Source organism: Bufo gargarizans, chromosome 10 (genome assembly GCF_014858855.1).
Source record: "Bufo gargarizans isolate SCDJY-AF-19 chromosome 10, ASM1485885v1, whole genome shotgun sequence".
In the NCBI taxonomy this organism is placed as follows: domain Eukaryota; kingdom Metazoa; phylum Chordata; class Amphibia; order Anura; family Bufonidae; genus Bufo; species Bufo gargarizans.
In genome coordinates this window covers 3,278,032-3,304,413 of record NC_058089.1, presented here as the reverse complement: position 1 = coordinate 3,304,413, position 26,382 = coordinate 3,278,032, and the positions used below count along the sequence as shown (strand labels likewise).

The 26,382-nt window shown below is 46.9% G+C and overlaps 1 protein-coding gene across 1 annotated transcript in view; it reads right to left on the bottom strand.

Moving 5' to 3' along the window:
- LOC122920716 overlaps positions 1-26,382 on the bottom strand; it is a 132,518-nt gene that overhangs the window by 56,046 nt on the left and 50,090 nt on the right. The window contains exons 4-6 of the mRNA XM_044270426.1: positions 16,276-16,605; positions 2,698-2,805; positions 1,919-2,377 (exon numbers count right to left, since the gene is read on the bottom strand). Of these exons, the coding sequence (XP_044126361.1) occupies positions 1,919-2,377; positions 2,698-2,805; positions 16,276-16,605 (897 nt within the window). The remainder of the gene's footprint in view (positions 1-1,918; positions 2,378-2,697; positions 2,806-16,275; positions 16,606-26,382) is intronic.

Below are 26,382 nucleotides of genomic sequence, written 5' to 3'. Positions count from 1 at the left end.
ACTAATCGATTATTCAAATAATCGTTAGCTGCAGCCCTAATTATATCGGATTTTAATAGTTTCGCTTCTTTCCAAAACATTGATCTTGTGAAAGGGCTATTAAGGCCTTTAGTATTAATACTAGAGATAGGACACTACCATGGTATTGATTAAGTACAAAAGTTGAATATACAAATGTCACCGTTAAATACGATACAATAGAAAATAAAAGGGGGGTAATTATTATTTTTTTTTTAAAGAAAACAGTAAATATACTGAAAGGTAATAACCATTAAACCACTAACTGTAACGGATTAAAGGGATTCTGTCACCTCCCCTCAGCCAAAAAACGATTTTAAAGCAGCCATGGAGCACAGCTTACCTGGATTAGGCTGTGCTCTTTTATCTTGCAATCCGTCCAGCAATTACTGCAAAAAACGACTTTTATTCATATGCAAATGAGTCCTGAATGTGCCCAGAGGGGCGTTTTGTTCCCCTTAGTGAGCCCAGTACTGCCCCTCTTACAGTGCCCAGCCCGCCTTCCTTGCACTGTCTAACCGCCTCCAGCCTGCCACAGCCTCTCCTCCCTCTCCCTCACGCCAAACGAACTTTCGCACAGGCGCAGTACCCACTGAGGGCTGCGCCTGTGCGATCAGCAGGAGACTGAGGGCAGGAGCTTCATCCTCGTCACTGGGCATGCGCCGAGCCCAGTGACGTCCGATGCTTGCTCTTCCCTCAGTCAGCAGGGAAGGGGAGGAGAGGGAGGAGAGGCTGTGGCAGGCTGGGGGCGGTTAGACAGTGCAAGGAAGGCGGGCTGGGCACTGTAAGAGGGGCGGTACTGGGCTCACTAAGGGGAACAAAACGCCCCTCTGGGCACATTCAGGACTCATTTGCATATGAATAAAAGTCGTTTTTTGCAGTAACTGCTGGACGGATTGCAAGATAAAAGAGCACAGCCTAATCCAGGTAAGGCTACTTTCACACTTGCGCTTGATCGGATCCGTTCTGAACGGATCCGATCATATTAATGCAGACGGAGGCTCCGTTCAGTACGGATCCGTCTGCAATGCATTAATAACTTAGAAAAATTTCGCAAGTGCGCAAGTAGCCTGAGCGGATCCGTTCAGACTTTCAATGTAAAGTCAATGGGGGACGGATCCGCTTGAAGATTGAGCCATATGGTGACATCTTCAAGCGGATCCGTTCCCATTGACTTACATTGTAAGTCTGAACGGATCCGCACGGCCAGGCGGACACCCGAACGCTGCAAGCAGCGTTCAGCTGTCCGTGCGGAGGCGAGCGGAGCGGAGGCTGAACGCCGCCAGACTGATGCAGTCTGAGCGGATCCGCGTCCATTCAGACTGCATCAGGGCTGGACGGAGGCGTTTGGGTCCGCTCGTGAGCCCCTTCAAACGGAGCTCACGAGCGGACAGCCGAACGCTAGTGTGAAAGTAGCCTAAGCTGTGCTTCATGGCTGCTTTAAAATCGTTTTTTGGCTTAGGGGAGGTGACAGAATCCCTTTAAACTGTAAATATAACAGTGGATAAGGCAAATGTCCGGTTCTAAGTGAACCTTCTGGATCCTCTATTTATCCAGTATATTAAAGGGGGGAGATCAGAAAAGTTGGTCACTCCATTAATGCTCCCAGTACCTGAAACTAGAAAGGGTTAACTCACATGAACCCAGATATCGGCAACGACCCCCCCCCCCCCAGAAGTCCGGCCCACGTCATGCGGCAAGACAGGAGCCCCTTCCAGGTCACAGTTCAAAACAGAAGTAGAGCCGAGAGCATAAGTCTCCGGCTGCTCCCAGGTCATAGATCAAACTAAGAAAATACAGTTCAACGTTTATATGTATATAATGCATTAATTCCAGATGCTCCTCCGAGTCTATAACATCACCTTACCATTATATGACCCTTATGTGAGAGACGACTTACCTCCGATGACCTGCAGTGTTCTCTGCTGAGAGCTTGGTTCTGTCAGTGCCGGGTGTGATACACGTACAGAGAATTCTGCTCCGTTATCTTCAGCAAAGCTGGGGGTGATGTGAATAGAACACTGACAGCTGTAAGTGGAAAGTCTACGCCAGGAAATACAGCGGAGAAGACGGGATCTGTTGAGTTTTACATCTGCCTTCAGGTCCAGCTCTAGGGGCCTCTGTGTGTGGTTGACGTTCCCATTCATCAGCCTCTGCTGCTCCACATCATCCATCCCCACTCGGGTCAAGTCTCTGGACCTCCAGGTGTGGACCTCCTTCATCTCCCCTCCACGTCTCTTCAGACATAAAGAGATCTCCAGATCATTAGGCTTGAAGTTCATAATGTGACAGGTCAGGGTCGTCCTGCTCAGGTCAATCAGTGGCTCGCCGCCGGTGATCTCAGAAACGCTGGGGGGTTCTGTAGGAGACAAAGACAAAACCGCACAATAGACCAGGAACCATCACAACCAATGAGCACACACTGAGCCAATGGTAAATCTGCCGGGATATAGAGCGATGGGTAATGTGGATCCATCACAGCGTAACTAGATCCATTTACCCCTCAGAAGTCTGGGAATGCGGGTGACAGCCCCTTGTAGAAGGCGTAACGTCACCCGACTGTCCCAGACACAGAACTGGGAATCAGCGGAGGACGAGTGAAACACCACAGGTCACTGTTCACCCCCAGCATTGGACAAGACGACTTACTGACCACCAGGCTCCGTACACAGGACTCACCTTTCTTGATGACTTGGTAGTAAAGAAAACCAGCAGATAATAAAACCGCCATCCCAAGTATCGTACAGATCATGGCAGCCACTACTGCTCCATAGTTATCTTCTCGCTCTGGAATCACAAGAAATAAATTAAATGCAGACATGTGGCCGATAGATCAGATCCAGCAGTCAGCGCCGGGTAAATCCAGGGATCTGTAACTGCGTAGACTGGAGGGGTAACGGTCCCCGGGCCCTGGTTAGATTACAGATGGGGGAGAGGTTGGACCTGGCGTTATTTCCACTCTCCAGAAAACCCTGAGAAATAAGGTTTAGCCCTTAGTAAAGCGGACATCAATACAAGGGTAAATCTCACCAAGCTGGCCATACACATTACACCAAGCAACACCCCAGTTTCTCCCATCCCCCCTACACGTGCATGCTCAGCTGACCAGTTCATCCACCATACATCTATTAATGGGCCCTTTAAGAAGGCTGGCGATGAGAGAAGTGATGGTGAACGATTCACGTGTGACTGCGTTCTCAGAGTGTAAAAACAACCTATTAAAAAAAAATTATGACTGGGGGCGGGGGGCGACCGCGTGTTAGAGGAGCTCCGGTGTGAAGAGCAGCTGATCACGGCTACAAGCATACAGAAAAGGCCACTGCCGGTTACAGCGGCTGTACTGGGGGACATGGCGGGGCCGTCACCATGACACGCAGGAGGGCCATCTTGGCAGGTACAAGGAGAGAGCCATGCCACATCTCTGCACTGACAAGCATGGCGCCAGCAGCACGGCAGAGAACGCATGGCAGCGCGGTCAGGAGGCAAAGCTCTGCCTCTGAAGAGGAAAGCAGCCTTGCAGGTAGGCTCTCTGATGCCTCCACAGTTAAGGGGATATGAAGACACACCTAATGATGACAGGGTTAGGGGGGCAGTGCAGCAATAAAAGAAATGCCCCTGTGTCAGCGACATCCTCTCCCCCCATCTAAAGACGCAAGAAATAAGAAAAAACATCTGCCTCCCCAGACAGTCATGGTGCCTCTGACCTACAGTCTTTTCCCTCCTCTCATGACCCCATCCCAGAGATGACCATGAAGAAAATGCTGCCGAGTCTGCAGAAGGACATAAGCGATGATATCAGCGCCATGATGCAGCGTCCCCAAACCTCGGCTCCGACACAGATCATACAGAAAACAAAATGGGGGAATACGCCAAAGTCTTCAATGGCCTGGTGGACTCTCATAATGACTTGACTGACAAGACAGAGTCCACCACGGATAAGCTCACAGACATGGAGGATCCCTCTAGAAGGAAAAACCTTAAAATCCGAGGCATATCTGAAGACGTTTCCACAGCTGACCTCCCAAGTTATCTGAAAGATCTGTTCGAAGCACAGGTTCCAGAACTGACGGATCAAGACGCCTGCACTGACAGAGCACACTGCCTGCCTAAACCAAACTTCCTAGCAGAGGAAATCCTAACAGACGTTCTCCTCAGAATCCACTTTTTCTAAACTAAGGAAAAAATCCTAGCCGCAGCCAGATCCACCACTCCTCTACCGGATCCATACTCCGAGACATCAGTATCTGCCGATCTTTCCGCAGGACACTACAGCTCCGAAAGAACCTGTTGTAAATAACAGTATACCTCAGAGATAACAAAATTCCCTACAAGTGGGGCTTCCCCAATTAGCTGATGGCATCCAGAAACTGAAGGACATATCTGATCTGCAACCCTGAAGAAGGATCCAAACTACGCCAACATCTGGAGCTCCAACCAGTGGAAATCAGAAGCAACAAAGTAGTTAGGCTACTTTCACACTTGCGTTCGGAGCGGATCCGTCTGGTATCTGCACAGATGGATCCGCACCTATAATGCAAACACTTGTATCTGTTCAGAACGGATCCGTCTTGACTTACATTGAAAGTCAATGGGGGACGGATCCATTTTCAATTGCACCATATTGTGTCAGTGAAAACGGATGCGTCCCCATTAACTTACATTGTAAGTTAGGACGGATCCGTTTGGCTCAGCATTGCCAGGCGGACACCAAAATGCTGCAAGCTGTGTTTTGGTGTCCGCATCCAGAGCGGAATGGAGGCTGAACGGAGCCAAACTGATGCATTCTGAGCGGATCCTTTTCCATTCAGAATGCATTGGGGCTGAACTGATCCGTTTTGAACAGTTTGTGAGATCCCTGAAACGGATCTCACAAATGGAATTCAAAACGCCAGTGTGAAAGTAGCCTTATCTGGAAGACACTCATTTCCTCTGTTTGAGGATTAAGGATCCAGTTGTGGTCCTCCATGTTAGTTGGGACATTACTTCTTAATATCTAAAGGAAATGTCCACCAAAATACAGAAAGTTGTCTTTATGTACTTAACCTTTTCCGTTTGAGTATTATATACGGACATTAGTGCTGACATATACTGAGAGTAGAGAGGACGGTCCTGTGAGGATCGGAGAGTGCGTGTGGGGGTGTATCGGGAGCTCAGATGTACGGAGGGGACAGGTTGTGGACAGCCTTGTATGTATTAGGAGGGGTGCGAGAGTGCTGGATGGGAGGCCACAGAGGAGAGTGTTGCAGTAGTCTAGGCGGGAGATGATGAGGGCAGGTACAAGCAATTTTGCAGACTTCTGGTTGAGGAATGCGCGGATGTGAGATATATTGTTGAGTTGGAGGCGGCAGGAGATGGAAAGGCCTTTTTGCCAGATTCCATTCTCAGGTTAATGTATGGCAGTGTTATTGCTATTTACTGGTGGTTTTTCTAAGGTGCGATGTGTATGGATATTGATTTTGAGCTTTTAAAATTACGTCATTTCATGATAGCGGTGTTAACAGCCCCTACAAAATGAAGCTTAGGTGGGACGAGGCATTATGGGGGAAAAGAGCGCCATACGTTTTATTCAGGAGACACCTCCAAAGAGATTAAGTCCCTTAGTGCATACACCCAAAATTCCCAAATATATTCCCGACTTTTAATAAGAAAAAGATAGGAGTCAGGATGGGTGTCAAGGACTCAGTGAAGGGGATTTATCAAGACTGGGGTCTTCATGCCCCAGTCTGGATGCGAATCTATGCCTGCTGTGCACCAGATATTCGCCAGCCTCAGGAGAGCGTATAGAAAAATTCAGGGGGCGCTACGCGAAGCCCTGCCCCTTCTGTTAAGCTCCACCCTCTTTTCTTTAAACTTCATAAAAGTGTGCCATAATGTGTGACTTTTTTAGGCTACAATAGTGTAAAGGGCAGGGTAAATGCCTCCTCAGTGGCTTTTACATTCATTTCTGTTATTGCTGACCCCCAGAGCAGATATGATCATTATGGGGGATATTAATAATGTCAGATACACCCCGGCCAATATCTACGCTCCTCATAGGAATCCGCTACTCCTCATAGAAAGGCTACTTTCACACTGCCGTTTCTGGGTCCGCCTGTGAGATCCGTTTCAGGGCTCTCACAAGCGGCCTAAAACGGATCAGTCCAGCCCCAATGCGTTCAGAGTGCATAAGTTTGCCTCCGTTCAGCCTCCATTCCTCTCCGGAGGCCGCTTGCAGCGTTTTGAAGTCTGTCTGACGAAACCGAGCCAAACGGATCCGTCCTGACACACAATGAAAGTCATGGGGGACCGATCTGTTTTCACTGACACAATATGGTGCAATTGAAAACGGATCCGCCTCCCATTGACTTTCATTTTAAGTCAGGACGGATCCGTTTTTTGTTCATGGAAATGCAAACGGATCCGTTCTGAACGGATACAAGCGTTTGCATTATAGGTGTGGATCCGTCTGTTCAGATACCAGACAGATCCGCACCTAAACGCACGTGTGAAAGTAGCCTAAGATACAATCCAGAGTAATTACAGGAGGAGACTTCAGTATTAATGACCTAGAGCTGGACACCTCCACCACGTCATACATGTCTCCTAACACAGCTCCACTATGAGGATGACCCGTGGAGATGTCCACATGGCTCAGAAAGACCCTTTACTTTTTATCATAATAGACATTTATCATACTCCAGATGTGATAATACATTGCAATTACTACTCATGGCGGACATAAGAGCGATTACGGCTATTCGCCTTGGCGTCCTAATGAATATCTATTAAATCAGTCCTCGTTAGGGAAATATATCAGACCAACTATCCCTATTCTGTGAGAGCATCTCCTCGTCTACTCCCTTTCTGTTATGCTCACCCCATAAAGCCCTCACGAGGAGCACAGAATCAAAAAAGAAAGAAAACGCCCAACTTATAGAAAACATAAGATGAGACGCCCAAAATAAACTCCAGAGAACAATAAGCTCTTGTGGGAATATAGAGCAAAACTACAAGGCCTATTGCTACTGCGGAAGGAGAAAACGCTCAAATTATACCCACTAGACTCGTATAGGATCAGCAAAGATCAGACGCTGAACAGATAGCAAATACATTGGCATCATACCAAGCTAAACTATATAACCCATCGAGCGACAAAAATACCCGTCAGCCAACTAAACAAGAGACAAAAACATTTCTTGATAATATAAATCTCCCCAAGATTTCAGATTCACAACTAGACGCCATTTCTGCTCCGATATCCATAGAAGTAGTAATGGATGTTACCCTTCGCCTTTCCAAGAACACACATTGGATTTAGAGCGGATGCACTCACTAGGAGTAGTCACTACGGAGGAGGAGAAGGGGTAGGCCCTGATTGGGTAGTGATAGATCAGACCCCATACTGGTGGAGCCATCAAGCTACATGGGCATTTCCTTTATTAAAGTACTTGACCCTTTAAATACCCAATAAAAAGAATCCAAAGATTGGTTTATAGATGTGATTACATCACTGAATATCTGGAAGAGGTTCCTGACCATTATCACTGAGCCCCCAGACATCTCAGAGGCTGACCTTCCTATTATATCACTGAGCCCCCAGACATCTCAGCGGCTGACCTTCCTATTATATCACTGAGCCCCAGACATCTCAGAGGCTGACCTTCCTATTATATCACTGAACCCCCAGACATCTCAGCGGCTGACCTTCCTATTATATCACTAAACCCCAGACATCTCAGCGGCTGACCTTCCTATTATATCACTGAACCCTCAGACATCTCAGCGGCTGACCTTCCTATTATATCACTGAACCCTCAGACATCTCAGCGGCTGACCTTCCTATTATATCACTAAACCCCAGACATCTCAGAGGCTGACCTTCCTATTATATCACTGAGCCCCCAGACATCTCAGCGGCTGACCTCCCTATTATATCACTGAGCCCCCAGACATCTCAGCGGCTGACCTCCCTATTATATCACTGAGCCCCCAGACATCTCAGCGGCTGACCTTCCTATTATATCACTGAGCCCCCAGACATCTCAGCGGCTGACCTTCCTATTATATCACTGAGCCCCCAGACATCTCAGAGGCTGACCTTCCTATTATATCACTGAACCCCCAGACATCTCAGCGGCTGACCTTCCTATTATATCACTAAACCCCAGACATCTCAGCGGCTGACCTTCCTATTATATCACTGAACCCTCAGACATCTCAGCGGCTGACCTTCCTATTATATCACTGAACCCTCAGACATCTCAGCGGCTGACCTTCCTATTATATCACTGAACCCCAGACATCTCAGAGGCTGACCTTCCTATTATATCACTGAGCCCCCAGACATCTCAGCGGCTGACCTCCCTATTATATCACTGAGCCCTCAGACATCTCAGCGGCTGACCTTCCTATTATATCACTGAACCCTCAGACATCTCAGCGGCTGACCTTCCTATTATATCACTAAACCCCAGACATCTCAGAGGCTGACCTTCCTATTATATCACTGAGCCCCCAGACATCTCAGCGGCTGACCTCCCTATTATATCACTGAGCCCCCAGACATCTCAGCGGCTGACCTCCCTATTATATCACTGAGCCCCCAGACATCTCAGCGGCTGACCTTCCTATTATATCACTGAGCCCCCAGACATCTCAGAGGCTGACCTTCCTATTATATCACTGAGCCCCCAGACATCTCAGAGGCTGACCTTCCTATTATATCACTGAACCCTCAGACATCTCAGCGGCTGACCTTCCTATTATATCACTGAACCCTCAGACATCTCAGCGGCTGACCTTCCTATTATATCACTAAACCCCAGACATCTCAGAGGCTGACCTTCCTATTATATCACTGAGCCCCCAGACATCTCAGCGGCTGACCTCCCTATTATATCACTGAGCCCCCAGACATCTCAGCGGCTGACCTTCCTATTATATCACTGAACCCCAGACGTCTCAGCGGCTGACCTCCCTATTATATCACTGAGCCCCCAGACATCTCAGCGGCTGACCTTCCTATTATATCACTGAACCCCAGACATCTCAGCGGCTGACCTCCCTATTATATCACTGAGCCCCCAGACCTCTCAGCGGCTGACCTTCCTATTATATCACTGAGCCCCCAGACATCTCAGAGGCTGACCTTCCTATTATATCACTGAACCCCCAAACATATCAGAGGCTGACCTTCCTATTATATCACTGAGCCCCCAGACATCTCAGCGGCTGACCTTCCTATTATATCACTGAGCCCCCAGACATCTCAGCGGCTGACCTCCCTATTATATCACTGAGCCCCCAGACATCTCAGCGGCTGACCTTCCTATTATATCACAGAGCCCCCAGACATCTCAGCGGCTGACCTCCCTATTATATCACTGAGCCCCCCAGACATCTCAGCGGCTGACCTTCCTATTATATCACTGAGCCCCCAGACATCTCAGAGGCTGACCTTCCTATTATATCACTGAGCCCCCAGACATCTCAGAGGCTGACCTTCCTATTATATCACAGAGCCCCCAGACATCTCAGCGGCTGACCTCCCTATTATATCACTGAGCCCCCAGACATCTCAGCGGCTGACCTTCCTATTATATCACTGAACCCCCAAACATATCAGAGGCTGACCTTCCTATTATATCACAGAGCCCCCAGACATCTCAGCGGCTGACCTTCCTATTATATCACAGAGCCCCCAGACATCTCAGCGGCTGACCTCCCTATTATATCACTGAGCCCCCAGACATCTCAGCGGCTGACCTTCCTATTATATCACTGAACCCCCAAACATATCAGAGGCTGACCTTCCTATTATATCACTGAGCCCCCAGACATCTCAGAGGCTGACCTTCCTATTATATCACTGAGCCCTCAGACATCTCAGCGGCTGACCTTCCCATTATATCACTGAACCCCCAGACATCTCAGCGGCTGACCTTCCCATTATATCACTGAACCCTCAGACATCTCAGCGGCTGACCTTCCTATTATATCACTGAGCCCCCAGACATCTCAGCGGCTGACCTTCCTATTATATCACTAAACCCCAGACATCTCAGAGGCTGACCTCCCTATTATATCACTGAGCCCCCAGACATCTCAGCGTCTGACCTTCCTATTATATCACTGAGCCCCCAGACACCTCAGCGGCTGACCTTCCTATTATATCACTGAGCCCCCAGACACCTCAGCGGCTGACCTTCCTATTATATTACTGAACCCCCAGAGATCTCAGCAGCTGACCTTCCTATTATATCACTGAACCCCCAGACATCTCAGCGGCTGACCTTCCTATTATATTACTGAACCCCCAGACATCTCAGCAGCTGACCTTCCTATTATATCACTGAACCCCCAGACATCTCAGCGGCTGACCTTCCTATTATATTACTGAACCCCCAGACATCTCAGCGTCTGACCTTCCTATTATATCACTAAACCCCAGACATCTCAGAGGCTGACCTTCCTATTATATCACTGAGCCCCCAGACATCTCAGCGTCTGACCTTCCTATTATATCACTGAACCCCCAAACATATCAGAGGCTGACCTTCCTATTATATCACAGAGCCCCCAGACATCTCAGAGGCTGACCTTCCTATTATATCACTGAGCCCCCAGACATCTCAGAGGCTGACCTTCCTATTATATCGCTGAGCCCCCAGACATCTCATCGGCTGACCTTCCTATTATATCACTGAACCCCCAGACATCTCAGCGGCTGACCTTCCTATTATATCACTGAGCCCCCAGACATCTCATCGGCTGACCTTCCTATTATATCACTGAACCCCCAGACATCTCAGAGGCTGACCTTCCTATTATATCACTGAGCCCCCAGACATCTCATCGGCTGACCTTCCTATTATATCACTGAACCCCCAAACATATCAGAGGCTGACCTTCCTATTATATCACAGAGCCCCCAGACATCTCAGAGGCTGACCTTCCTATTATATCACTGAACCCCCAAACATATCAGAGGCTGACCTTCCTATTATATCACAGAGCCCCCAGACATCTCAGCGGCTGACCTCCCTATTATATCACTGAGCCCCCAGACATCTCAGCGGCTGACCTTCCTATTATATCACAGAGCCCCCAGACATCTCAGAGGCTGACCTTCCTATTATATCACTGAACCCCCAGACATCTCAGAGGCTGACCTTCCTATTATATCACTGAGCCCCCAGACATCTCAGAGGCTGACCTTCCTATTATATCACTGAGCCCCCAGACATCTCAGCGGCTGACCTCCCTATTATATCACTGAGCCCCCAGAAATCTCAGTGGCTGACCTCCCTATTATATCACTGAACCCCCAGACATCTCAGCGGCTGACCTTCCTATTAGATCACTGAGCCCCCAGACATCTCAGCGGCTGACCTTCCTATTATATCACTGAACCCCCAAACATATCAGAGGCTGACCTTCCTATTATATCACAGAGCCCCCAGACATCTCAGCGGCTGACCTTCCTATTATATCACAGAGCCCCCAGACATCTCAGCGGCTGACCTCCCTATTATATCACTGAGCCCCCAGACATCTCAGCGGCTGACCTTCCTATTATATCACTGAACCCCCAAACATATCAGAGGCTGACCTTCCTATTATATCACTGAGCCCCCAGACATCTCAGAGGCTGACCTTCCTATTATATCACTGAGCCCTCAGACATCTCAGCGGCTGACCTTCCTATTATATCACTGAACCCCCAGACATCTCAGCGGCTGACCTTCCCATTATATCACTGAACCCCCAGAGATCTCAGAGGCTGACCTTCCCATTATATCACTGAGCCCCCAGACATCTCAGCGTCTGACCTTCCTATTATATCACTGAACCCTCAGACATCTCAGCGGCTGACCTTCCTATTATATCACTAAACCCCAGACATCTCAGCGGCTGACCTTCCTATTATATCACTGAGCCCTCAGACATCTCAGCGGCTGACCTTCCTATTATATCACTGAACCCTCAGACATCTCAGCGGCTGACCTTCCTATTATATCACTGAACCCTCAGACATCTCAGCGGCTGACCTTCCTATTATATCACTAAACCCCAGACATCTCAGCGGCTGACCTTCCTATTATATCACTGAGCCCCCAGACATCTCAGCGTCTGACCTTCCTATTATATCACTGAGCCCCCAGACACCTCAGCGGCTGACCTTCCTATTATATCACTGAACCCTCAGACATCTCAGCGGCTGACCTTCCTATTATATCACTGAACCCTCAGACATCTCAGCGGCTGACCTTCCTATTATATCACTAAACCCCAGAAATCTCAGTGGCTGACCTCCCTATTATATCACTGAGCCCCCAGACATCTCAGCGTCTGACCTTCCTATTATATCACTGAGCCCCCAGACACCTCAGCGGCTGACCTTCCTATTATATTACTGAACCCCCAGAGATCTCAGCAGCTGACCTTCCTATTATATCACTGAACCCCCAGACATCTCAGCGGCTGACCTTCCTATTATATTACTGAACCCCCAGACATCTCAGCGTCTGACCTTCCTATTATATCACTAAACCCCAGACATCTCAGAGGCTGACCTTCCTATTATATCACTGAGCCCCCAGACATCTCAGCGTCTGACCTTCCTATTATATCACTGAACCCCCAAACATATCAGAGGCTGACCTTCCTATTATATCACAGAGCCCCCAGACATCTCAGAGGCTGACCTTCCTATTATATCACTGAGCCCCCAGACATCTCAGAGGCTGACCTTCCTATTATATCGCTGAGCCCCCAGACATCTCAGCGGCTGACCTTCCTATTATATCACTGAACCCCCAGACATCTCAGAGGCTGACCTTCCTATTATATCACAGAGCCCCCAGACATCTCAGAGGCTGACCTTCCTATTATATCACTGAACCCCCAGACATCTCAGAGGCTGACCTTCCTATTATATCACTGAGCCCCCAGACATCTCAGCGGCTGACCTTCCTATTATATCACTGAACCCCCAGACATCTCAGAGGCTGACCTTCCTATTAGATCACTGAACCCCCAGACATCTCAGAGGCTGACCTTCCTATTATATCACTGAGCCCCCAGACATCTCAGAGGCTGACCTTCCTATTATATCACTGAACCCTCAGACATCTCAGAGGCTGACCTTCCTATTATATTACTGAACCCCCAGACATCTCAGCGGCTGACCTTCCTATTATATCACTGAACCCCCAGACATCTCAGCGGCTGACCTCCCTATTATATCACTGAACCCCCAGACATCTCAGAGGATGACCTTCCTATTATATCACTGAGCCCCCAGACATCTCAGAGGCTGACCTTCCTATTATATCACTGAACCCCCAGACATCTCAGCGGCTGACCTTCCTATTATATCACTGAACCCCCAGACATCTCAGCGGCTGACCTCCCTATTATATCACTGAACCCCCAGACATCTCAGAGGCTGACCTTCCTATTATATCACTGAACCCCCAGACATCTCAGAGGCTGACCTTCCTATTATATCACTGAGCCCCCAGACATCTCAGCGGCTGACCTACCTATTATATCACTGAGCCCCCAGACATCTCAGCGGCTGACCTTCCTATTATATCACTGAACCCTCAGACATCTCAGCGGCTGACCTTCCTATTATATCACTGAACCCTCAGACATCTCAGCGTCTGACCTTCCTATTATATCACTGAACCCCCAGACATCTCAGCGGCTGACCTTCCTATTATATCACTGAACCCCCAGACATCTCAGAGGATGACCTTCCTATTATATCACTGAGCCCCCAGACATCTCAGAGGCTGACCTTCCTATTATATCACTGAACCCCCAGACATCTCAGCGGCTGACCTTCCTATTATATCACTGAACCCCCAGACATCTCAGCGGCTGACCTCCCTATTATATCACTGAACCCCAGACATCTCAGAGGCTGACCTTCCTATTATATCACTGAACCCCCAGACATCTCAGAGGATGACCTTCCTATTATATCACTGAGCCCCCAGACATCTCAGAGGCTGACCTTCCTATTATATCACTGAACCCCCAGACATCTCAGCGGCTGACCTTCCTATTATATCACTGAACCCCCAGACATCTCAGCGGCTGACCTCCCTATTATATCACTGAACCCCCAGACATCTCAGAGGCTGACCTTCCTATTATATCACTGAACCCCCAGACATCTCAGCGGCTGACCTTCCTATTATATCACTGAACCCTCAGACATCTCAGCGGCTGACCTTCCTATTATATCACTGAACCCTCAGACATCTCAGCGTCTGACCTTCCTATTATATCACTGAACCCCCAGACATCTCAGAGGCTGACCTTCCTATTATATCACAGCCCCCAGACAGTGCAACGCAATATACTGCTCCAACAGAACCAGATACCACAGTGCAGCACAATATACTGCCCCAGCAGAACCAGACACCACAGTGCAGCACAATATACTGCCCCGTAGAACCAGATACCACAGTGCAGCACAATATACTGCCCCGTAGAACCAGATACCACAGTGCAGCACAATATACTGCCCCAGCAGAACCAGATACCACAGTGCAGCACAATATACTGCCCCAGCAGAACCAGATATCACAGTGCAGCACAATATACTGCCGCAGCAGAACCAGATACCACAGTGCAGCACAATATACCGCCCCAGCAGAACCAGATACCACAGTGCAGCACGATATACCGCCCCAGCAGAACCAGATACCACAGTGCAGCACAATATACTGCCCCAGCAGAACCAGATATCACAGTGCAGCACAATATACTGCCCCAGCAGAACCAGATACCACAGTGCAGCACAATATACCGCCACAGCAGAACCAGATACCACAGTGCAGCACAATATACTGCCCCAGCAGAACCAGATACCACAGTGCAGCACAATATACTGCCCCAGCAGAACCAGATACCACAGTGCAGCACAATATACTGCCCCAGCAGAACCAGATACCACAGTGCAGCACAATATACCGCCCCAGCAGAACCAGATACCACAGTGCAGCACAATATACCGCCTCAGCAGAACCAGATACCACAGTGCAGCACAATATACCGCCCCAGCAGAACCAGATACCACAGTGCAGCACAATATACCGCCCCAGCAGAACCAGATACCACAGTGCAGCACAATATACCGCCTCAGCAGAACCAGATACCACAGTGCAGCACAATATACTGCCCCAGCAGAACCAGATACCACAGTGCAGCATAATATACTGACCCAGCAGAACCAGATACCACAGTGCAGCACAATATACCGCCCCAGCAGAACCAGATACCACAGTGCAGCACAATATACCGCCCCAGCAGAACCAGATACCACAGTGCAGCACAATATACCGCCCCAGCAGAACCAGATACCACAGTGCAGCACAATATACCGCCTCAGCAGAACCAAATACCACAGTGCAGCACAATATACTGCCTCAGCAGAACCAAATACCACAGTGCAGCACAATATACTGCCCCAGCAGAACCAGATACCACAGTGCAGCACAATATACTGCTCCAACAGAACCAGATACCACAGTGCAGCACAATATACTGCTCCAACAGAACCAGATACCACAGTGCAGCACAATATACTGCCCCAGCAGAACCAGATACCTCCCCTGAAGCTGCCACGTTATGTGCTCCTACTCCAGTTGCCTCAGGATGGCTATACGGTTGAGTTCAGGAGCCTGGAGGGTGCCGGAGGCCATCAGCCAGGTACATAGGTACTTGATGCTCCCAGCGTAACTTCCGTCTCGGAGCATCAGATCATTACTTACTTGGCTGATGGCCGTAAAGAGGGCTTAGGTGGCGCCCTGGTCATCGGCCCACCAGGAAGTTTCCCTGTAGGATCTATGGACAGTCTGGCCGTGTGTAGATTTGTACCTGGTCGTCCCCAGTGTCAGATTTTTTTGTTAGGTGGTTGCTACTCTACACAGGTTCACAGGAGTTAGTGTAGGTTACACAGGAACCCAAGCATTTTGGTAGGTGTCATTCTCAGTATTAGCTGAATGTTGGGGCGACGGGCTACCGGGGGCACTAGGGCAGAGTGTACATAATGTGAGGAGGATTTAGTATAATATTCCAGTTCCATCGGGCCATGATGTTCTCCCCTGTTTTCCGTCTCCTGGATTTCAGGTCACTTTGCAGTGGGATAAGACATAGAAGAAGAACAGCAGGAGGACCACAGAGCGGCGTCTCCGTATCTGCCCTATGGAATATTACAGCCTATGATGTTCTGACATTTCGGGGGTTGGGGCTCCTCACCTGTTACTGTCAGGGTGAAGTTCTTCACCAGGTCCTGCTGCAGAGATCGATGCTTCACCACACATGAATATTTGTAGCCGTCGTCCCCCATTGTAGGATATAAGGTCAGATGACTGCTAGTACTGAACGTCCCATCGGTATTAGTAATGGTGTCCCCGGTGCAGGTTCCTTTGTTCAGGATAACACGTTTTGTAGAGTCTTTCTCGTGTCGCACCCAGCGAATGGTGATATCTTCAGGGTAAAAGTTGCTTATGTCACAGGACACCACTTTCTCGCTTCCCAGCTCCACTCTGATGGCATCTCCGGGTATCAGGGCAGCCGAGGGCACAGCTACACAAGAGAGAACACCCATTATTACCATCTGTATGCATTGTATCACATGAAATTATTCCATCAGTACATATTGGAAATTTCAAGTTTTTTTAGGGGCAACTTTAATATAGATGGTTTATCCTTACGATCGGTCATTTATATCAGATCGGGGGGATGGTGGGGGGAGTTGGATCAGATGCTTCTCAGTAGCGCTTCAGTAACCGGCTCTGTCACTTAACGAGCTGTAGTTCTGGTGTTACTGAAAAACAGCTGATCAGCGCAGTGACCCAGTGCCTCACTGCTAAAGGGTTAATGTTATAATACACTGTGGTTCACTACTAAAATAGTTTCCATTTTTACTGAGATGCTTACTATGCACTTTCAGTGGTACAAAAGGGTAATGTGACTTTACTATGCAGTTTGTATTCCATAAAGCTGTATATGGGAGGGAAATGGTAGTTCTTAGCAACTGGCCCCACTTTCCCCTGGCTGGAGACTTGCTGCTGGTTAGTCGGCCAAGAGTTAAGATTTGTATGCGGCTGTTGGTGGGTAACCACACAAGCTAAAGCAGAAGAAAGGAATCTTCCAGGGAGACACCATCCCTGTGAGTGAAAAGCCTGAATTATTGCAGAAGGTTCTTGAGCACCCAAAGGGACAGTGCTTGGACAAAGACAGAAGAGGCAACACATGCATACGGCTACAGACTTTACTGCACGCGGTTTGGGTTATATTGCTTCTGGCACCCGCCACACTACTCAGTCTGACTGGCCACCCAAAATAGGACTGCACTACACAGTTGGGCATTGCAGAGAACTTGCACGACTTTGGTCAGTTGCAAAGATTGCATGTATCTGTGGAAAGAGGCTTATGGAGGAGCATCAAAGTAGCCTTTGAGAAAAGCATACCTTGTGATATACCTGGGCCTACTGATTGTATTTGAACTGTGACACCCATCTTCTTTTCAGTAAAAGACAGACTATAATTTACTATAACTAAGCCCCCCTGGGTATTGGTGTCCACATCAGCTTCCCATGTTCTCCTGTTCTCTCCCCCATGTCCTATTCATCTAACATCAAGGGCACCCCAGCTACCACCAGGCAGTGGACCTCTACAGTTCATGAATTGCTTAATTGGAAATTCTTCTTCTGTAACATTAGAACGGAATCCCAGAGCCCAATGTGATATGGAACGGCAACACAGGCATCGAAGGGATACACATCTATAACTTCTGGAGAATTACTAAGCGTGGTCGTGTTCCTTTCTACAAGTCGTCGGAGTCTACCAGGGCCTAGAATGCTCTTTATAGTGGGAGCCTGTTTGTAGGTGATGTTTGGAGTACTTTACATAGATGGGAGTCTTTCATAAGCCGTAGCCAATGTTTGAACAGGATACTTTTGTTCTCACTGTGTGCGGTGGAATAAGATGTGAGGAAACTTCTATTCTTAGGAGTTCCTTCATTAGGGGAATTTTTTGGGTACTGGGCTGCAAACATTGGATCTGTGGCAGTTGTTTACTTCTCTGGTAGGCCTCTTTGATGGGAAGGGGTATACTTTCCCTGAAAAGCACATTCGCTTGTTCACAGGAGGTTTCATTTTCAGTTTTTCCTTATCCTTTTAAAGTGGCTAAAGGGAATGGTGGTTAGCCATTTCTTGTAATGGCGACTTGTAAAATGTAGGTTTCTTTTGCTATCTACCTTCTTGAAATAGGTGGATGTTGTGAACATATGGTCATTATGAGAAATGATATCTAGAAAGTTGACGGTGTCTCGATGGTTACCATGGCAATCGGACGCCTTCACAGGCTTCCAGCGTGCCATGGTATATCTGAAGCTGATCAGGCCCCTGCTAAAGGCAGGGGCCTGACAGGGCTAAGTGTACATGCAAATACACTATACAGTGTACTGCAGATGCATCAGACCCACTGGATCTTCAAGAACAAAGTGGGTCTGGTTCAAAACAAAAAAGTGTGGAAAAAAGTAAACAAAAAAATAAATTAAATAAAAACACCATACTTCGAGCTAAAATTATAATATATAATTATAACATATAATTGGTTAAAAATGTAAAAAATTAAAAACATGTTTGGTATCGGCGCGTCCTTAATGACCTGATCTATAAAAGGATCATGTTACTTTTACCGCACGGTGAACGCCATAAGAAAAAAAAAAAAAATGATGGAATTGCAATTTTGCCTACCTCACTTCCCAAAAAATGGTATAAAAAGTGATCAAAAAAGAGTCATATGTACCCAAATTAGTACCAATCAAACGTCACCTCATCCCGCAAAAAATGAGCCCCTATATAAGACAATCGGTCAAAAAATAAATATGTCTTTCAGAAAATAGACACAAAAACAATTTTTTTTTTTTTTTTTCAAAAATGCTTTTATTGTGTAAAATAAATTAAAAAAAGATATATTAGGTGTTGCCCTGTCCGTAACAACCTGCTCTATAAAAATATCATGTGATCGAACCCGTCTGGTGAACGCCGTAAAAAATTATAATTAAAATTAAAAAAAAGTAAAAAATACGGCCAAAAAAGCTATTTTTTTTCACCTTACATCACAAAAGTGCAACACCAAGCGATCAAAAAGTCATATGTGCCCCAAAATGGTACTGTAACGGTCACGTCCACACACACACAGGGGGAAGGATAGTGACCACTGCGCTCCACCCTCACCCCTGGCCCTGCCTACTTGCCTCACGAGTCCTGATGACAGGGGACAACTGGACGACAGTCCTTTACTTAGGATATGTGCAGGGAAGACAGACAAGACAAAATACGGAACGTGAACGGACCGGGTCAGAACCAAGAGAGCTACGCAGTACAAAGGGTTAAGCAAAGAAAGGTCAGGAGAAGCCGGGGTCAAATACCAGGAGAGTAGAGAAGGACCAGAGGAGTCCGCAAAGAGTAGTCAGGTGGGAGCCGAGGTCACAATACCAGGAGGGATGCGCAGTACAGGAGGAGCAGGCAAAGGATCGTCAGGGAACAGGATCAGGTGAGTATTCAGTAGTCCAACAAATAGCCAGGAACCTAGAATTAACAGGCAACCTGTGGCCAGCAGGCTGCCTGTATTTATAGTGGGGTCTGAGGGTCATGTGACGTGGCCAGCGTCACATGACCGACAGACAGACAAATCGAGCAAAGAGTGATCAGCTCGGCGCTCAAGGCAGACCTAGGAGCAGGGAGCCTCCCAGTTAGCAAAGCCGCCCTGGGAACGAGGCCAAACACAGATCCTCACTCCCGAAGCTAAGCAGCAAGTCTACGGGTGATGGGAGACAAAGTGTGCCTTTGGCGCCCCGTGACAGGTACCAATCAAACCATCATCTCATCCCACAAAAAATGAGACCACCATGTGCTATCCGCATCCGCACTTCCGTTCCGTGGCCCCGCAAAAAAAATTATAATAGAGCATGTCCAATCCATAACGTTTTTTTTGGTTTTCTGTTTTTATATCTTTATTAGAATAAAATAAATACACTTCAATTTTAAATATAAATTTAAAATCCAATATTATTCTAGTTTTCTTCCCCGATAAACCACCACTTCCCAAGCCCCCCACCCTTACGATGCGTCTCAAAACTTAGAATCACTCAAAAGAAAACATGAGAAAGGAAATAACGGAATTCTTAGATAACCTGAACCTTGTACGCCGAACTTGAAACAGGAGTTCACTCAACACTAGTCGCAACGTTTTAGCTCATAGCCTGAAAAGAGACTCTGTGAATGAGCTGAAAACAGTGCGACCACCGGAGTGAAGAAAGTTCTTGAGGGTGCTGTCATTTTTCATTATATATATATATATATATATATATATATATATATATATATATATATATATATTTTATATATATATATATATATATATATATATATATATATAGTCATTTTTCAAACTGCTGTAAAGTAGAACTGGCTTAGTTGCCCATAACAACCAATCAGATTCCTCCTTTCATTTGTTATAGCTTCATTGGAAAATGAAAGGAGGAATCTGATTAGTTGCTATGGGCAACTAAGCCATTTCTACTTTGCACCAGTTTTGATAACTCTCCCCCACTGTGTATGTAGAGGGAAGAGTGATAAATAGATCTGCTGATTACAGGCTGTAGCAGACTGTAAGACTCATCATGTTGTGGATTGGAATGAAATCTTACAAGTTCCAGCAGCCTATATGTAAGTGGCTGCTAGCTGTGCCGTGTAACAGGATGTGGGGGAGGGGCAGCAGAGCTGTGCCGTGTAACAGGATGTGGGGGTGGGGCAGCAGAGCCGTGCTGTGTAACAGGATGGGGAGGTCGCGTAGCCGAGCCGAGCTGTGTAACAGGATGTGGGGGCCAGGCAGCAGAGCTGTGCTGTGTAACAGGATGTGGGGGCCAGGCAGCAGAGCTGTGCTGTGTAACAGGATGTGGGGGCCGGGCAGCAGAGCTGTGCTGTGTAACAGGATGTGGGGGCGGGGCAGCAGAGCTGTGCTGTGTAACAGGATGTGGGGGCCAGGCAGCAGAGCTGTGCTGTGTAACAGGATGTGGGGGCCGGGCAGCAGAGCTGTGCTGTGTAACAGGATGTGGGGGCGGGGCAGCAGAGCTGTGCTGTGTAACAGGATGTGGGGGCAGGGTTTTGGTATTCCATGAGCTCTATCAATAATGAGCTCAGATTGAGGAGCACTAGGTAACAGAATTGTAAAAAAGTAAATTAGAAAATCGTGCAGTTGGTCAGGTTTCACCGTTTCCGGGATCCCACAGAACCTAATTATTGTGGCGGGAACGATTTCCCAAGTCGATAACTTTTGCACAAAGTGCAGCTAGCTCTTCATCTTTCTCATTTGTGGTGTGCACTAGCTCATTATGTGCTTTTGCAAATTCAGACATTTCATTCTCTAGATGGGATGTACGCCTCCCCACTTCCGAAATCTCATTCTGTAATAGCGTGAAAATCTGCCTGCAAAGATGCCCTCAGGTCACCCATTAGGGCCTTTAGAAAAGATTCTGTAACCGGTCTGTAGGTTCCGGTGTTGCCAGCATTAGGACAAGGCTGGGAATATACTATAGTCGAACAGTTCCCAGTGTTGACTTGATCCATTGACAAAACTTGTCCTTGGGGCCTGCCAACATTTAAATAGTGCTGCCCAGGCGAGGTGTCATGGCTGAGGTGCGACGCCGCCATACATAGAGTTGTCGAGGGTACGCGACCCTGAGATCGCCGGGGAGGAGGCAGGGTGTAGTACTGAGGGTCCCTGTATAGGAGGTGACCAAGACGGGGTACCTGCAGGGGAATGTGTTGCCCTCGCTGATTCTTCAGGGATCCGCTGCGCGCCATCTTGAGTTGCACTTGCTGCATTGAAGTACTCTGTCAGTTTGCCAGAGGCAGCTTATTTTCTGGTCTTTATCATCACCAGATCTCTCAGGGTAGCAGTCCTTTTCTGGTAAGTGGGTTCAGGATAAATCCAGTAAGCTTTGTGCCGCAGTCTCAGGTCTGAAGTGCGTATTACTCCATGTGCTGCCGGCCACGCCTCCCCTGGGTTATTGATTTTTAGTGCACAAAAGGTGTTCATAGCCTTTAAGAAATCAAGCAATCGACTTTGGATGAAATATTCTAAGTCGAATCGCATAAAACTTTGTTCCAATACTGTACGGAGCGGGAGTTCTGTACTGTATTAGAATATATTGGCTTTGATGACCAAAAGTTATTGCTTCGGGAAGTCTCACGAGACTTTGCATAATAACTTCATAAATTAATTTGTACTGTAAAAAAAACATTTCCCAAACTCCAGTTCGATTCCAATTGGTACCTTGGAAGTTTCACCCGAAGTCTATTCGCTCATCCCTAGTTGCTACCGCCAATTCTGCAACTAACAGTTTATCCCATTTATTTGGATACGTAGCTACAAAAATATGTCCTGCCCAGAAAGATGTCTTCTGTTCAGTGGGCTCGATCACAACAGGTAGCAACCAATATCCAGGGTCTGCCTGCCCCGGAATGACATCTTCAGACTTGCTCTATTCCTGCGCAGGGATGTGCCTTTACGAAATTCTTGTTTTTTTCTCCAGATTTGGCTTCCCACCAGAAACAAGTCCATGAGGTCTTGCAAAGATTAGGAGAGAATAGTCTGTATGTCAAGTTTCAAAAATGTATAAGAAGCAGTCAGCTATTTTAAAGTGACCTTGTCCTTTTGGTTTGAAAGCAATCCAGCATTTCCTAGGGTTCGCAAACTATTACATCCAATTTGTGCCACACTTCATGTCCTTGACAGCTCCCATATCAGGCTTGACCCGCAAAGAAGCAAATCCAAAGAATTGGATATCTGAGGCTGAATCGGCCTTTCAAGCTCTGAAGCAGGCCTTTGCTTCATCGTCCTGATGCTACTAAGCAACTTTTTCTTGAGGTGGATGCATTGTCTATTGAGCTGTGCTTTCACAAAAATCTTCCTTTGGCAAGATGACAACCTGTGGCTTTTTCTGCAGAGCCTTCTCTGTTCCTGAGCGCAACTACTCGATTGGGGACAGAGTTGTTGTCCATGAAGAGGGCACTGGAAGAATGGCATTACTTTCTGGAGGGAGCAGCTCATCCTGTGGTGATCTATATTGACCACAAGAATCTACCTATCTGCAGTCTGCACAAAGACTTAATCCTTGGTTAAGCCAGATGGTCCTTGTTCTTTGCCCACTTTAATTTCATTCTCAAGATAAAAACATTGAAGCAGATGCTCTTTCCAGGTCCTTCGATTCTACTAATTGGGAGGAGGAGCCTTAACACATAATTGATCCTGCAAAAATTGCTGTCTACCCTGTTACGTTATCTGAGATCCTGCCTGGCAAGACTTTTGTTGCAGAGTCTCTCAGGAGGTGGGTCCTACACTGGGGTCACTCCTCGAAATTCGCGAGTCGTGTCAGTCACCAAGAGACCTTCCAATTCATCGCTCAAACGGTACTAGTGACTGTCCACTTGGAAGGTTATTTGAGATTTTGTCTCAGCCTGTCCCTTGTGTGCACAGAATAAGATGCCTAAACAGCACCCCTCTGGTCTCCTGCTTCCTCTTCTTGTCCTCGAGACCCCCTGGCAGCAAATAGCCATGGACTTTATCATAGATTTGAATGTTTCTTTTGGCTGCTCCGCCATTTTGGTAGTTGTGGACGGTTTTTTAAAATGGTGCATTTGGTCCCTCTGCCAGGTCTTCCTTCAGCTACTTAACTGTCCAAGACATTCATCCAGCACATTTCCCCGTCTTTATAGTTTTCCTCATTGTATTGTCTTCGATAGAGGCGATCAATTCACTGCTAGGTTTTGGAGGGCTCTTTGCAAGCTGCTGGAAGTGTTCGAGCACTTCTCGTCAGTATATCATCCTCAGTCTAATGGCCAAGTGGAATGGGTCAACCAGATCCTTACATTATGATGATAGGGTCAAGCTCTTGCCCTGGGCAGAATTTTCCTATAACAATCATGTTGGCGAAGCCTCCCAGAAATCACCATTCTTCACTGTTTATGGCCAACAACCCAATATCCCACTTCCAGTACCGTCTACCTCCGGCCTTCCTGTTGTTGATGAGATCACTAGAGATTATTTGAAGATTTGGAAGGAAACTGAGAATTGCCTTGAAGGAAGTGTCTGCAAGAATGAAAGACTTTGCAGATAGGAAGCGCAGAAGTGGTCCTCAATTTCCTCCTGTTGATAAGGTCTGGCTGTCTTCTAAATACATCTGGCTTAGGCCTCGTGCACACTTACATATTTTCTTTCCCTGTCTGTTCCACTTTTTTGTGTGGACCGTATGCGGGAAAAAAAATGGAAGGTACTCAGTGTGCATTCCGTTTCCGTATGTCTGTATTTTTGTTCCACAAAAAAAATAGAACATGTCCTATTATTGTCTGCATTACGGACAAGGATAGTACTGTTCTATTAGGGGCCAACTGTTCCAGTACGCAAAATACGAAATGCACAAAGTCCTACCTACACGCAGGCACGGGCATCAGGCTCCTTCACTTCCTCCTGCTTCCGCGCCCCATGCTGGCAAGTGCAGGCAGAGGGTAGCATAAGTGTTGTACACTCCCCGTGCTGGCGCTTTCTTATCCTTGCTGGCAGGGGTGCAGCTATGTAGTCTCTTGTAGTCCTCCTTCTAGCTCTGATTGGAGCTTGCGTATTGTTTGTTAGGCGTGCACGTCTTTCCTCCATTTGTCAGGCAGCATGCACACACCCTCTATATTCCCCAACCTATGGCTGGTCTGCAATGTGCATTTAACCACTTAAGGACCACAGGTTTATACCCCCTAGTGACCAGGCCCTATTTTACAAATCGGCACTTCACAACTTTAACAGTTTATCGCTCGGTCATACAACTTACCACCCAAATGAATTTTACCTCCTTTTCTTCTCACAAATACAGCTTTATTTTGGTGGTATTTGATTGCTGCTGAGATTTTTTGTTTTTCTGATATTAATCAAAATAGACCGCAAAAAAGTGTATTTTTTAACTTTCTCTGGTTAAATTGTTCAAATATAATTACATTTCTATACAAATTTGTGTCAGAATTTATTGTTCTACATGTCTTTGATTAATAAAAATCCAATAAGTGTATATTTATTGGTTTGCGCAAAAGTTATAGCGTTTACAAACTATGGTACAAAAAATGTGAATTTACACATTTTCAAGCAGCTCTGACTCTGAGCACCTGTCATGTTTCTTGAGGTGCTAGAATGCCAGGATAGTATAAATACCCCCCCATTTTAGAAAGAAGACACCCCAAAGTATTCGCAGAGGGGCATGGTGAGTTTATGTACGACTTAATTTTTTTTCACAAGTTAGCGGAAAATGACACTTTCTGAGGAAAAAATAAATAAAAAAGTTTCCATTTCTGCTAACTTCTGGCAAAAAAAAAAAAATCTCCCACGGACTCACTATGCCCCTCAGTGATTACCTTGGGGTGTCTACTTTCCGAAATTGGGTCATTTGTGGGGTGTGTTTACTGTTCTGGCATTTTGGGCGGGGCTAAATTGTGAGCAACCCTGTAAAGCCTAAAGGTACTCGTTGGACTTTTGGCCCCTTTATGCACCCAAGCTGCAAAAAAGTGTGACACATCTGGTATCGCCGTACTCAGGAGAAGTAGGGCAATGTGTTTTGGGGTGTATTTTTCCATATACCCATGCTGGGTAAGAGAAATATCTCTGCAAATTGACAACTTTGTATAATTTTTTTTTAAAGTTGTCATTTACAGAGATATTTCTCACCGAGCATGGGTATATGAAAAAATACATCCCAAAACACATTTCCCAACTTCTTCTGAGTACGGCGATACCACATGTGCGACACTTTTTAGCAGCCTAGGTGCACAAAGGGGCCCACATTCCAATGAGTACCTTTAGGATGTCACAGGGCATTTTTTACGCATTTGGATTCCAAACTACTTCTCACACTTTAGGGCCCCTAAAATGCCAGGGCAGTATAAATACCCCACATGTGACCCCATTTTGGAAAGAAGACACCCCAAGGTATCTGTGAGGGGCATGGCGAGTTCCTAGAAGATTTTTTTTTGGGCACAAGTTGGCGGAAATTGATTTTTTATTTTTTTTTTTTCTCACAAAGTCTCCCATTCCGCTAATTTGTGACAAAAAGTTCAATCTTTCATGGACTCAATATGCCCCTCAGCGAATACCTTGGGGTGTCTTCTTTTCGAAATGGGGTCATTTGTGGGGTGTTTGTACTGCCCTGACATTTGAGGGTCTCCGCAATCTTTTATATTTTTTTATATATATATATATATATATAATTTGTTCTGTGCTTCTTTATTTATTCTATAATTTTTTTTGCTCTGT